This window comes from Camellia sinensis, chromosome 1 (genome assembly GCF_055761805.1).
Source record: "Camellia sinensis isolate YWXY chromosome 1, ASM5576180v1, whole genome shotgun sequence".
Taxonomy (NCBI): domain Eukaryota; kingdom Viridiplantae; phylum Streptophyta; class Magnoliopsida; order Ericales; family Theaceae; genus Camellia; species Camellia sinensis.
In genome coordinates, this window is record NC_138961.1 from 82,741,028 (window position 1) to 82,756,773 (window position 15,746).

At 35.9% G+C, this 15,746-nt stretch overlaps 1 protein-coding gene across 1 annotated transcript; it reads right to left on the minus strand.

Annotated features, from left to right (window-relative positions):
* Window positions 1-205: 205 nt before the first annotated feature.
* LOC114297918 (enolase) lies at window positions 206-7,731 on the minus strand. Its single transcript, XM_028242392.2, has 16 exons — window positions 7,282-7,731; window positions 6,347-6,410; window positions 6,166-6,230; window positions 4,436-4,483; window positions 4,220-4,306; window positions 4,032-4,112; window positions 3,735-3,917; window positions 3,575-3,649; window positions 3,184-3,246; window positions 2,995-3,075; window positions 2,619-2,813; window positions 2,416-2,466; window positions 2,089-2,177; window positions 1,924-1,975; window positions 1,421-1,477; window positions 206-551 (listed from the first exon to the last, which is right to left on the minus strand). The coding sequence occupies exons 1-16, from the start codon at window positions 7,345-7,347 to the stop codon at window positions 471-473; spliced, it is 1,338 nt and encodes a 445-aa protein (XP_028098193.1). The 5' UTR covers window positions 7,348-7,731; the 3' UTR covers window positions 206-470.
* Between the last annotated feature and the right edge of the window lie 8,015 nt (window positions 7,732-15,746).

Consider the following 15,746-nt stretch of genomic DNA (forward strand, 5'->3'; position numbering starts at 1 on the left):
ATTTCTCCAGAATATTACTGTTAGGTCTGTATTTATCTCAAGTTAAGTCACTTAAAAAAATAATTTACATAGAGATAACAACCATCCTACCAACCAACGAGGTCGCCCAACAAGGTAACCAATTCATCGCAGCCAGCATGCTAACATATCATAAAATCCGAGCTCAGTTAAAAATAATGCAGTTCAAGATCAAGATGACATCTCTACCACAAAACAAAGCTTTATATCAAGTAGAACTCAAAATAACACTCAAACCAAGGAGGTCCTCTCATCACTCTAAATTCCACCAAAAAGGATATAAGATTTCTACACTAAAGTCACCACAATCATGTTCTTTAAAACTAGATTGCTTCTCAAACACTGCAAGAATTGTTCAACCAAGATGAGACGAGAAAAAGGGATGGTGGGTAAAGCCAGAACATGAAGCTTATTTAAGTATATTCCATTGTGCCTCAAAAGAGTCGGATGGTTTAGTACGGCTCCACTGGTGCTCGGAATTTTTCTCCTGCATAGATTGCTGCAGATCCCAATTCTTCTTCGATCCTTAGAAGCTGCAGTGCAGAAAATTAGGGCAACTTCATCAATAGTTAAGTTAAATATAAATTAGGAATAAATAAAATAGAGTGATGAATGTAATGGCAAGATAATCCTCTAGTAAAGACACCTACAGCCTCAGTGACTGCTCGAAAAATTAATTGGGAAATCCAACATGCCACTAAAAACTAAGCAGATTATTCATTCAATATTACCCACCTAGCAATAATGGACCAATGACAAAATAACTAGGAAAATGAGTGGACCCCCATTTTTGGAGACCCCCACCACCCCAAAGTGATGTGGACCAATCATGTATTTGTGTTTGTGTTTTTTTATTTTATTTTTTTGTTCTTTCCTTTGTGGACCAATCACAGGTGAGTGGAGGTTGTATTTTTTGAGGGTCTCAATCATTACTGAAATAACTACTATCTGGGATTCACCTACAGACTACAAGGCACAAGCCACAAGGGAACCACAAACAGGAAAACACTACAAGTAACCCAACAGGCCCAAACTTTATCTACAACATAATCAGGGGCTTATCAACTATGAAAGTCTTAAAGCCCTTATTAAGACAGCCAATGGGTGGGATGATTTTATATTATTTGATAAAATGCCAATGGGTGGGATTATTTTTTATTATTTGATAAAATGCCAATGGGTGGGATATGGTAGGGCAAGGCTGGCTAGACCTGAGATGTTTAACAAGTCGTCGTCTGTTCATTTTATCTCTCCAAGAATCAAATAGAAGAAACAGTTCTGACCCACCTGATTTGTAATCAGTTCTATCGGTAAGCACATATATGGGCACAGAAAATGGCTGCCCCATTTAGCCTCTTCATATTGGCCCAAATGGAAAAAGGCTAGAGGCTATGAAATTCACCTGATTATATTTAGCAAGGCGTTCAGATCTGCAAGGAGCTCCAGTCTTGATCTGGCCCTGTTTCACAGCAAGAATATGTAATCAGATAAGATAAACTTGGGGCACAATCCATACGAAGATTCATTCTCTGCAACTCCAGTTAAACCCCCTTTTTCATCATGTAATCAAGAAATAATTGAAATTTAAACCCCAAGTCTACAAAACTGAGATAACCACACAACCAGTGTGTAAGGTTCACTTGTGGAAAAGATCAGGTCCCAAACTCTATTAGAATCAAAGTCTACACAATCACTATAACTACATAACTAGTATAGAAAGTTCACAAATAGAAGATTTACGTTGTAGTGTCATCTCATCATGCTGAGAAATTGTACGGAAAAACAACAAAATAATGGAAACCAGTGTCCTCACATAGTGCTTGAAGATTACGCACAAAAAAAATGATAATTTTTTTTAAAAAAACACCAAAAAAAAGGCAACCAGGAAAAAAGAGCAGAACTTACTGTAGCCAAACCAACTGAAAGGTCTGCAATAAAAGTATCTTCAGTTTCACCACTGCATTAAAAAAATAAAAATAAAAATAAAAAAGATCAATGAAACCATCTCAATCAACAATGTCACTAAACAACAAAAGAGTAAAACCGGTTTTGGAAGAGAGGACAACATACCTTCGATGGCTTGCCATTATACCCCAACCAGCACGTTTAGACATTTTCACAGCTTCAATGCTTTCAGTAACAGAACCAATTTGATTCACCTGAGAAACCATAAAAGTAAAGACATTAGGCTGGCCGTGATTTACTAGGGCAAGTTTTTTGTCCACAGCATTATGGCTCATAAACAGCATAACTCTACTCACAAGAAGTTCCCCAGACGGCTGAAACTATTCAGATCTTTGCTTTGAAACATTAGTCCAGGACTCCACACAATTTTACTAATTTTTTGAAGTTCATGACAAAGCGATAAAGGTTAAAGGAAAAAACAGTGACCATTACCTTCAGAAGGAGGGCATTACAGTCCTTCTCCTTGATTGCTTTCTCTACACGCTGAAACAGCCAAAAACAAGAAGTATTAAAATATACAAGATAAGCTCTTTTAAGAAATCGCATTATGGTACATCAGATATATCCAACATTTACCATTAACTTTTTTAAAGAACTTACAATATGGTTACTTTATTTATATACATAAACTTTACCTTAGGGTTTGTGACAAGTAGATCGTCACCAACAATTTGCACTTGCTCTCCAATTTCACTGGTCAACTTCGCATAGTGTTCCCAGTCATCCTGATCAAATGGGTCCTCTATAGATACAATTGGGTATTCAGCAACAAATGACTTGTAGACATTCTTCAAACTATCTCCTGATATCTTTTGTGATCCATCATTGTTCTACAACATGAAAAAAACATTGGTTCAGCTTCTTAAAGTTTACAGACTATTTCAGTTAAAAGAATAGAACTGACAGATTGAAGCAACTCCTCATAATTATCTGCCAAACTTCTTAAAGTCAGACACAAGAGAACCTAATTGCCATTCTAACTAAAGTGGATTTAGAGAGTAGATAAACCACCTCTTCCTTGAAGTTCAAATCATAAGTCTTATCTTTGCCATCATAGAATTCCGAGGCAGCAACATCCATTCCAATTACAACCTGTAAAGAAAACCAACCAGTTAGATCAACACAAAAACATCAACCTAATAAGGTAATGAATAATTGAGAGAAAGGCAAGCTATAATCATAAAATATGAGAGAACTTGCTTTTCCAGTATATCCAGCTTTTGCGATAGCTGTCTTCAGCAGTTCTAGGCCCTCTTTGTTTTCCTGTAAATCACATAACATTTATAATTACTGAAAGCAACTCAATGGAGAAACAGATTATGTCAAATCAATTCATGGAAAATCTTTCAAGTGTATTGGATCAGAGTAAATAATTTGGGCAGCAATCGTAGCTTGATTTGCTGAGAGTCCACAGACACTGGATGTTTAGCAGACTAAATGTGCAAGCAAGTTAAGTCCATTGAGAATATTACAGCCAGGGTTCCATTGATAATAGTACAACATGACTTTAAAAAATAAACACAGAAGATGTATTACTCATTTTTAGATTGCAATCTAAAATATGCAAAACAAACAATGAGAAATTACAGACCTGAATATTAGGAGCAAAGCCACCTTCATCACCAACATTAGTGGCATCTTGACCATATTTTTTCTTAATTACAGCCTGAAAAAGACATAAAGAAACAAGATCAGCCTGGGATAGTGTCACTTCCACATAACACAGCTTAAAGGGAAAGAAGAAGAGATACCTTCAAGTGATGATATACTTCTACACCCATCTTCATGGCTTCTGTGAAAGAAGAAGCCCCAACAGGAAGAATCATAAACTCCTGCATTGCCAATTTGTTGCCAGCATGTGAACCCCCATTGATGACATTGAATGCAGGTACAGGTAGCACCAAAGTTTTGTTACCAGCAAGATTCGCAATGTGCTGCAAAGTAGATAAAATACAAGACAGCATTAGGAACACAAGAAACATGCAGCATGAAATATGGCTGAATAAAGTGGGAAGGAAGGGACTGCATAGAACTGCAAAATCTAATACCTTGTAAAGGGGAATCTTATTCACCATAGCTCCTGCTTTACATACAGCAAGTGAAACTGCCAATATAGCATTTGCGCCAAGCTGACAGATGAAAAGTGGGTGATATGAAATTTAATAGGGTTGCAAGATCATCCACAAAGAAAAAAGAAAGTGTTACTTCAAGGCTCAAGAAATAAAATGCATGGCACCTTTTGTTTGCACCAGCCCCATTCATTAACTGTCCCATCGAGTTCTTGCACCATGAAGTTGTCAATTTTGGTCTGTTCTGTTGGGTCCTGCAATGCATATAAAGAGTACCATATTCACCAAATGAGTCACAATACAGGCCAAAATTACTCAAGGCTTCACAAATCAACATCACATTATAAGATTAACACTAAAAAGTGAATGCAGATGCAACGTACCTTGCCAATCAATGCAGGTCCGATGATTGAATTCACATTATTCACAGCCTGAACCATCAAAACACCAACACAGCATAATCAGTTTACAATGAACATGACCAATCACATCTAAAGAGCGCCCTCAAACCATTGGTGCTGCCACAGTATGTAGTGTGGGTTCAATTGATCCCTCAGAAGTTTAAAAAATGATTGATTTTATTTTATTTTTTAATTTTTATTTCTTTTATAATGTGTGTTTTACCATTAGTAAAACCTTGACCTAATAACCTTGAGATAATAGGTTCAAGTCACGGGACAACCACTTTGTGCACTATACAAGTTAAGTTGTACTCAATCTTTTCACTCTTAAAAACACATTAATGTTTACTAATGGCGCGTTGTTTTTTTTTTATTCATTTAAAGTAGAATTGACCCTATTAAATTACAACAATTGAACTCGCTACAATTACTAAAATTAGTTGGACACTTTCCATCACTTACCAAAGACATGTCCAAACATAGTTTTACTATTTTTAAAAATTTACTAGACAACTTGCTTCAGATATTTAGGAAACGCATGTCTATGGCTTAGATATACATAAAACAAATTACAAATTTAAATAAAATAACTTAGAATTCAATCATAAAAGTAAAATGATGTAAATATATACTTATTCTTCTCCTTTAGATTTTAAAATTTATTTTTTTGAATTAAATATTTAAATATGACTTATAAAAATTATTTTTACGTGTCACCCAAGTGTCATGTCTTATATTTAGAAGCCATGTCTTGTATTTTTTAAAATTTCTCATGGCAATGAGTATGTATTGTATCACGTGTTCATATCCATACTTCTAAAAATTCCTATCCAAACCAAATGGTTAGATAGCATCAACACAGGAACTTTATTCCTAGCAATGAGATACCTGGTATAAAGTTTTCATTCATTCTGTTTAATTCCTGTCATTCAAATCTTGGGCAGCTAAATGGTGAGTTGATGCAAAAGCACGCCAAGTTCCAAAATAGCTTAAAAGCAAAATTAGGATCTGTAGTACATAAAATTTTTTCATGGACCAAACTGATAAAATGTTATAGAGCCACCACTGACATATGATGATAATCCTAGGTACAGACAATTAATTAGGGATTGTTTGGTATGACCTAAATAAGTGTACTTTTTGTCTTTTTACGAAAATATCTGCAGAAAAGTAGAGAGGTGATGTGATGGAAAAAAGATAAAAAGATAAAAAGTGTGTACTTAGCCAAACTTAGCCTTAATCTCCGATACATAATCTGCAAGCATGAGAAACTAATGATTTAAATTTGGATTATTTACAAATAGAATCCTTAACCTATTGAGAAGTATTACTTTGACCCCTAAACTTTAAAATGGTACAAATAGACCCTTAAATTAGTAAGAAATATCACTTTACCCTATAAACTAAATTATAAAACGAGAGGTCAAAGCGATCCTTCTCAATAGTTTAGGAGGTTCTAGTATAAATAACCCTTTAAATTTTGAAGTACTAACAAGTTCCTATACCAAGAAACAGATTTGTTTAGAAGAAAAAGTCGAGCAAAGTTCATTAACTCTTAGCCAAATGAGCTGAACGTTTTAAGAAGAACAATAGACGTGATATTGATTATTGTATGGTAGATAGATAATGCGAATAACATAATTTTAGTATTCCATATCCTAACAAGCGAAAAACAGAGGAAATTTCTGACAAAAAACAGAGTATCCGCACACCTTGAGGACACCTTTTCCGAGATAATCTGAACCCCCATCTCTCAATTCCAAAGCTTCGTAAACACCTTACATTACCAAGGTTGTGTAAGAGTGTCAATAAATGCTCATCATTTAATCATTCTTTCAACACAAATACAAAGTTTAAATCAAATTTATACATTTTTTGAAGCTCTGATTTTACCTGTGGAAGCACCACTGGGAACAGCAGCCCTAGCAAAAGTTCCATCATCACAAATGACATCAACCTGAAATTCATCCCCACATTCAGATACTATCTCCACATATAATTAACTCCGAAAAATGTCCAACAAAACACCAAAAAAATATCAACAACTCCGTCAACTGTTTGCTTTTTCCAGGAAATATCCCAGTTAATCAAAGCCTTTTTTCTTTTTTCCATTTTTCTTTTTTGTTTTGTTTTGATCCAAAGAAAATTTCATTCAAGAAAACCAAGCGGCAGTTATAAGTGTCCATCCAACCCAAAATTTGACTTTTTTTTGGAAGTGGATCACATTTTTCAAAAATAAATTAAAAAAAATTAAATTTTAACCATCCTTCCAAAACAAAATAAAACAAGCACGAACGAAAAAAAAACCATAATGCTGTATTTGGTTAGAAAATTTGGGAAGAGATTTAGAAAGGGAAAGAAAAAAAAGTGTGCGAAAAACCGTAAACTGTGTATTTTATTTACATTTCACCTTACTTTTCCCATACCCTTTCCAAATCCCTCCTCGAATCTCTCAACCACACACAGCGTAAAAACAGAGCCGATCATAAAATAGGGCATATACAAGATAAATCATAGATTCCAAGCAGAGAGGGGTAAGCTTAACAACAATCCCACTGATGTACTCTAAATAACCAAACAACCAGTAGAACAAAAAAAACACGAACAAACCCACAACCAAACAAACTACCGGCGGCGGTTCTTCACTCTGATACTATTTTTTCTTTTCTTTTTCCCGCATTTTCTCAGAAATCAAACGAAACAATGAAACAACGGGGATCGTATTTCACTACTACGTGTAATAAAAATTAACAGTTTCATTCAATATTATTTACAAAATAAAATTGGAAAAAAAAAAAGGGAAGTCGATAAAATGAAATCAGGCATACTTCGACGGTTGGATTTCCACGGCTGTCGAAGATCTGGCGAGCTTTAACGGCTTTGATCGTCACCATTGTTACTTCAATCGCAAAAACACTTTTCTTTCTCTCGACTGTTTACCGAGGGGCGTCTTTTTTTTCTCCCTCTCTGATGATAAATAATTGAGAAAGTTGATAGTGGTATTCATACCGAAGAGGTTGTTTCTTCACGAGGATTTTGATCGGGATCGTTTGATGAAAAGGAAAGGCCGTGGACGGCTGAGATTGGTTTTCGTTAGCGTCACGAGAGGCTCGCCTGGCTTTGGAGAGTGATGTGGGGCCAGTTAGCTTTCGTTGGGAGCCTGACTGATTGCCTCGTGTAATACGATCGAATATTCGGTTTTTTGATACTTTCCAGAAAAAAAGCGTAGGCGGTTTCGTTCTGAAAAGGCCAGTCCATGGACGCCCCCTAGTTTTGACAAACGGGAATGTTTGTATCAAAGGAAATGGTTGGCAGCACTACTTAGGTGTCGTTTGATAATTAAATTTTTTAGTTAAAAAATTAAAAAATTATTAAATTAGTTAAAAATCAATAATTCATATTAATAAGTTAAAAATTCTCTTTTCTCTCTATTTTTTACATATCTTTTCGTAAAAAGTTAAAAAGTCATTCCAAACATACTAATTTTTTTTAGTTCATATTTTAGTTAAATAATCAAAAAGTTATTAAATTAGCATGTTCCCAAACGGAGCCTTAATAGTAATATTAATGATGTGATAGTGGTCTTAGTTACCAAATGGTTGAGTTTGGTAAGGATTTTTGTAGCTATTTTAGTCAAAATGCAAAATAAGTTATTTTAATCATAACAAACAAAATATTACATCTAATCCATAATCATTACACTCTTCTCTCATAAAAAATAAAAAATAAAAAAAGTCAAAAAGTCCCTCACAAATCAAGTTTTTAAACCCAGGCTAAAATAGTCAAAAAAAGTCAAAAAGTTAAAAAACCAACCCGCTTCCCAAACGGAGGCTTACTGTCAAAGTATTGTTGTGTGGTTTTTTTTTTTTTTTTTTATGTGTATGTCAATTCATTAGTAGTGTTTTAAAGCACCACTTTAAGTGGTATGTATCATTATCGTTGTACCAAAATTTAACCCATTCATTGTACCAGTCTCGATTTAGAGTACAAAGTTGAAAGTTCTACAAGTACCATTAATGAGTTAGTAAGTGTAAAAAAAATAAATAAATAAAAGCCAAACTATCCCATTAATAGTAAAATTCACATAATATTATGTCATTAATAGTATATTAATGATATTAAATTAGTGGTATGAAATTTTTTTTTTTTTTTTTGGTTGCACATCATGTGCTGCATAAACCTTTTTCCACTTATAAATCAACCCACATCCTGCCAGCCCATCAGTGGGCGTAAATATGATTCGAATGGATTTGATTTTACATAAAATTAGAATTAATTTGTTGTTTATAATTTTATAAAATTTGAAATTAAATTAATTTATTTAAATTAAGAAATAAATTTAAATCAAATTATTTAAATATGGTTGATTTTATATAATTTGTTCACAAACAAAATTACATATAATATTTTCATTTTAACATTAATCTTTCCATGATTTTTCAAAACATAAAAATGCATATTGTTTCAGAATTAACGTAAACATATATAATATCCAGTAAATAAACATATTGTTCAACATGTAGCAAGCATAAAACTCCCATCAAACAAAATGTTAGCTGTGTTTGGTAAGGCTTTCAAAAATTAATTCCATATTTACATTCGAATAATATGTTTGGTAAAAAATTTAAATCACGATTCTGTAAACACCCCATTTTTTACCGCACTTACGACTTGGATATCATCGCTTGCACACCCAATGATGAGTATATATGCTTGACAAGTGCTCGAAGTCCTCAGCGGAATGCCACAGCTTTGAAGCCTTCAAACCTTGCACCTCTATTGCCTTATTTTTTTTATCAAAACTAGAGATTTTCAAGCCTATAACCTTTTATGGCCTATCGACTCCTTCTATTGGCTGCTGGCCATTATTTCTGGTTGTTGGCCACCAATGTGTTTTGCAGATATTTTTCTGTCAACTGTGCCAGCTGTTGGCACAGATACATGCACCTTCTTACACGTGTATGTCTTGATATTTCTAAGGGAGTTACATGGTTTTCTATATATAGGAGGCATCTCCTTCTATTTTTAATGTTGGAATTTTTAGAGCAAAAATTCTTTGTCTCTTTCTCTATAATTCTCTCTCTCTTTCTCTCTCTCTTGAAATTTCTTAGCTTTTTGCAAGCTTTTGCCTATACACTCTTAACCAAACATCTCCATCTTTGAGCTAAAATGCCTTTGAGCCTTGTTTGAGCTCTTGAGGGTATGTTTGTCTTGATTTGTTGCCTAGAATTAGTTCCTCTTCAAGAGGTATAAAACTTTGCCTCTCTTCTTACTTTATTTACTCTTTTTCCTACTGTTTTCCATCTGTTTTGAGGTTGTATAAACTCTGTATTTTTGGGCTGAAACTTGGGTTTTAAGGCCAATAAAGGTTGAAGGGTGGTTCACCCTTCTTTTCACCTTACTTTCAAGGCATTTACCCTTGTGTTTCCCACCTTTACACTTTCTTTTTTTTTTTTTTTTAAACATTGATTTTCAAAGTTATTTCAATGGCTAAAATTTTGTTTTGAAGTCCAAAATTGGGAGGGTTAGCCTCCTCTTTTTGTGTTTTGCTTACTAGCCTAGCATGATCTATGTTTTAGCTTATTATTCTAACTATTTTTGTCTTAATCCCAGCATGTTTTAGGACTATTTTTAAGTGTTCATTGCTTTTGGACCTTATATTGCATGCTTATAGTGTAATTGTCCTCATAAGTTTGGTATTTTAGGCCTTAGACACCACCTTATTTGAGTTGATTGCATTTATTTAGTGCTTTTTTTACTTGTTTTTCACCTTTAATCACTTCTGTAACCTCCCTCCTTTCTTGGCTTTTTTTTTTTTTTAGGTTTTGAAAGTGGTTTCAAATTATTTGTTTGTTTAAACATGAGATTGAGGTGTCATGCTTAATGGTTTAATCCTTCTAGAGGTTCATTACCAACAGTATGATGTCTCTTTCATACCCAAAGTAACGCTTGGTTTGTGTCGTCTTTCCATTAGAGGACTTAAAACTCACTTGTCGACTTAATTGATTAAAGAATTGAAAGGTAACTAAAATGGAGTAATAAAATTGGTGAATAACAAAGTGCAAGATAATAATTTGGTTATGGTTCAATCAGACGTTAATTGAACCCTGAGTCTTGTATCGTTTCATACTCATTAGTGACGAAAAAGGTTCAAGATTCATTGTCAACTACTTCCCTTGATCTTTCATGAAAAAGAGGTGGTTTTGAGAGTCTTGTTTTGTTGCATTCATTGAACTTGCACACTTGGTTCATAAAGTCGTTATGCAATGAAATTACATCCATTGGTGGTTTGTGAATCAAACTTATTACTCCTTTGAGCTGTTCAAATGATAAGAAGAGGTAAATTATGCAAACAAACCCTTGAGAATACTTTGTTCCTGCTCTATTTGCTCTCTGTTGCAGCAGGACAATCTAGTCATCAATGGCCGGCAGGCTACCTTCAGTGGCCAGCAGGCCAGTTGTCGACACCAGTGCAAAATCCAGCAGTGTACTTTTAGGGCTAGTTTGGCATGTACTAAATAAGCCAAAAAGTCAAAAAGTCACTATCTTATTTAAGTCACATCATCTTATTTAAATCACATCACTTCTCTAACACATCACATCAAACCCAACCCAAACCCAACCCAAACCCACCAATAAGTCAAAAAGTGCACTTTTTTAGGACATTCCAAACCAACCCTTAAAGAAGAATAGAATTGGTTTTTAGGTGGAAAACAATGCAAGTGTTCAACTGTGCAACAGAGGCATCTGGCAGCAGGACAGTGGCCTTTTTCGAGTGAAAAGTTTGTGCATGCATGAGCATTCCTCGTTTCCCGAGGCAGAGTAATTAGAATAGCTAGCTTAGCATCCTTTTCATGTTGTATTCATGTAAATAATTAGTTCATTTTGATTTGTTGTAATAATTAGTTAGCTATAATAATTAATTAATTCGGTTTATAATAATTAGTTAAGTAGTTTTAACTAAATTATTCATTTGGGCTTGTAATAATTACTTAATTAGCTTAGCTTTAATTAGTTAGCTAGTTAGTTCATTCGAACCCTCCTGCGCGAGGGCAATCAAATATTGTAATAATGTGCATGTCTTCCAACCCCGCGTTTTTCTCCCTTTTATTTAACTGCTTATGATGGTTAGATTAGAACATCATGTTTTGATTAGCATGCTTTGTGTTTGCGTCCACCTGTATTGCATACACCGAGGCTCGATTCATCATTCTAACTTGCATTGTTAGTTTAATACTTTTTTGAATATGTGCTTAAACTGCATGCTATCAAATTGATTCATATGTCATATTAGTAACCGAGCCTAATAATTGTATATCGCATGTGTTGCATTAGTCATATTGCATAGTTAGGAATCATGTATTATTCTAACTAGTTTCTCTGTTGACTTGGAGTACTAGGTGAGCCTTTACTCGCTTTAGCATATCGCATGCGTGTAATTGTTGTCATGTCTAGCATGCTTACCATGAGGCTAAGTACTTATCTGATAAACTACCTGAATGCTTGTGGATGAAGGCTAATTGCTTGAATTGGAATAATTTGAGTAATGTTCATATGCAATCACTTTTTCAAGTGGTACATATTCAAAACAATTTTGAAAACATAAAATCAAATGTTCCAATTCTTGAAAATTAGTCTATACCTAGTGTGCACATCACATTGTAAGTTAGCCTAATAACCGGAACGAGAGCATATAATGTAGATAAGATTCATATCATGATTAGTAGAGGCCGATCTTTGATCAAATAAGCGGGGGTGCTCAATTCATGACCTTCCCCTCTCGTACCTAAGTTCCCGAGCCGAGACAATCTTGGTGATGACGGACACGTGGCCTTTGGCACAAGTCATGGGTTTCCTAAATTCCCCTCAAAAAAATATTTAAGTGGCGACTTTGTATCTGGCAAAGTAGTTCATTTTTTGGCAATTTGAATCAAAATCGATTTTTCAAATGATTTGTCGGATTTGGACTCTTTGGTGTTTATCTATTTCACATTGCACTTATGGAATCAGATTCAAAACCGCGGGAGTCCGATACTGTAGGGCTTATTCGTCTTCCAAAAGGAAGCGCGAAAAGTCGAGCTACAGATTCCAAATTAATTTTAAAACACATTTTGAAAATATGTTTGGTAAGAGTTTTAATTTTTGAATTTTGAGTGTACCCAGTCGTCCGCTCAGTTAATCGGAACAGTGTAATTTTTTTTTTTTTTTACAATTGCCAATCACCACCTATTATTTGAAAGAAAAAAAAAAGAGTATATTTGTTTTTTTATATTTTTTAAATATAGAAAAAAAAATTTAGACCAAAATGACAAATTATTTTTTTGAATTGAATTTGAAAAAGAGTTTGGTTATGAATTTTCAATAGAATTTTGAACAAAGTTTTGAATTGTGTATTTAGTTATAAGTTATGAGTTTTTGAATTAAGTTTTAAAAACTATTTTCAAAACTCATAATCAAATAAATTTTCTCGTTTCATGTCACATCAAAATTTTCAAAACTCAATTCAAAAGTCTTTTCAAAACTCATAACCAAACAAATTTTCTCTTTTCAAATCATAATTCCAAAACTCACAAACTCAAAATACTACTTGCAGACACCCCATTTGTGACCAACCTTAAGACTCAGATGTCATCGATTGAGCGCTCGGTGATTGCGCATGTTGTGCTCGTTCTGAGGTTTCGGAGTTTCGGCAGAGGTCCTTACCCCCGGACCTCGGGACCCTTTTATGCTTTGCCTTGGTTTGTGGACCAGGTCCTGCTTTCTCTTCCCAGAGGGAGGGAGAGGTCATGTAGACCATCTCTCAGTGGCCATAGGCTACTTTTCATGGTCGCAGGCCACTGTTCCCGTTTGGAGACCAATTTTCGATTTTTAGAGCCGTCGGCCGCGCGCCTCGGTTCGGGACCGCTTAACGTTCTCTGTTTGGCACGATTTTTGGCACACACCTTGTTTCCTCTGTCTAGAGGGACACTGCGGCTCGGGAGACCACCTTTGTGGTCGCACGCCACTTTTGGTGCTTAACAGCCTGTTTTCGGGGCACCCGGCAGCGCGTTTTGCCCCCCGAACCCTCGTTTTGCATCGGTGTTAGTTCATTTTTGGCATGAATCTTGTTTTCATTGTTTGGAAGGTGGTACGAGGGTGGGAGACCACCTTTTCTCCATGGAGACCACTTTCTTCCCGCCAGCCGATTTTCTTGTCGAAAAGCTGGTTTTCTTGGTCTCTGAGCCACATTTGCTGGTCTTCCACCATACCACTAGCTTGCTTTCAGTTGGGAGACCATCAAATGGGCTGGCCGACCAACTTTTTTTTTGGGAGACCACTTGCCTTGGTTGGCCGACCAGGGGAAGTGGTCGGCCGACCACCTTAACTGGTCAGCCTACTCCCTCCAGTTTTGTCTCTGTGAGTTGTTGCCAGCTGTGCCAGCTGGAAGGCATAGACTGCATCCTCCATACACGTGTATGGAGGATATTGAGCCTTGGTTTTTAGCTTCTTGAAGAAGCTTTAGCCTTGTATCTCTATAAGAGAGGCCCTCCTCTTCCTTGGCACAGGTTCAGATTTTTGTCTAAGGCAAAAAATATATCCCTCTCTATATCTCACTATTTTGAGCTCCAAAGTGTGTGATTCTTAGCCCTTTGCACACCACCTCATAGCATAACACTTCCACCATCAACCTAAGGTTCTTGGAGGCCATTTTCAGAGGTTAAGGAGCTGTGTTTTGGGTCCAGAAGTTGCCGGTTTTTGCTGAGCTTCAAGGGTAATCACTTTTCCCTCTTTTTAGCATTATTTTGATCCTTCTCTTAGCCTCATTTGCATGCTTATTTGAGCTTTGTTGTCAACTGAAAAAAGTCTTGTTTTGAGGTCCTTTTGATGTTTTTTTAAGACCATTTTGGTGTTGAAGGTCATCTACCCTTTTTGCATGCTTTAAATAGCCTTGTTTTGTGCCATGCCATAAGGCATTCGAGCTATTCTTTGCTTGGCCTTCCTACCACTGAAATCCAGTGGATTTTCAGTGGTGAGAATGTGGTTTTGAGGGCCTAGATCAGAAAGGGGTGACCCTCTCTCTTGTTGCCTTGTTTGTTTGCATATTTGGTCTTTCAAAGGAGCCCATATTTCCACACTTCCTAGCCTTAGTTCAGGCCATTTTTAGTGACTTTTAGGACCTGCCTAGACTCTTTCTAGGGTTGGTTTGGTCACCTCATGTTTGCCTCTTGCATGTGTAGAGTAATCCTCTTCATAGCTTATCAAAGGAGCATGTCATTCTTGCATGCATTGGTCATGTTTCAGTGGATTTTTGGTCATTATTTGGCATGTCATACCTTTGTATTTTGCTGGTTTAGTGGCCTCTTGAATGCTTCACATGCTTGTAGTGTAAACCATGCTCACTAGCTTACATTGCATGTTGTTTTGGCCCTCCATGCTAGCATATTTTGGCCATGGTCCAAACTAATTTTGTTCATATTTTGGGCTGCCTTAGCTCTGTTCTAAGGTCCCTTGGTCGAATGACCCTTGCCATGCATGCTTGTAGTGTAATAGCCTTGCTTAGCCTTGAGTTTTGAGGTCCATTGCATGCTTAACTTGAGGTGTTTGTATGTGTTTGGCATCATTGAACATGTTATTTCAGAGCTTATACTTGTGTCATATTCCCATGTTCTCCACTCTTTAAATGCGTTTGAGAGTTGTGCTTGTATGCCTCATTTTTGGGCTATTGCATGAGCTTCATTTTTGTGCATTGCAAGCCATCATTTTAGTCCATTTTGTCACTGTTTTGGGTCTGCATAGGGACTGTTTGGGGTTGGTTTGGTCATTTGAGCGTCGCTTTGCATACCTCTAGTGTAATGTGCTTCACTAGTTTCGGTATTTGAGTCTCCCAATATGCATTGTGTGAGTTGTTTGCATGATTCGGGACCATGTCGCATGTTATTTCAGAGCTGGAACTTGTGCCATTGTATGCCATATTTTATCCTTTCAATGCTTTTGTAGAGTTATATCTCGTACCTTAGGCTTTGATCCCATGCATTGTGCATGCTTGTGTGTGTGTCATTGCCTTATTTTCATCATGTTTGGCCACTAATTTGGGTGCGGCTGAGGTCCATCCATCTTGGTTTAAGTCCATCTTGCATTGTGTATGCCCTATAGTCCATGTTATCGTATGTTCGATCATTGCATTGCGTATGCCTCGTTCATAACATTGCGTATGTTAGTGCATTGTATATGCATGCCATATAATCCACGTGCATTGAGTATGCCCTTGATTAGTCCATAGCATTGTGTATGCTAGTTGCACACTCGCATGCCA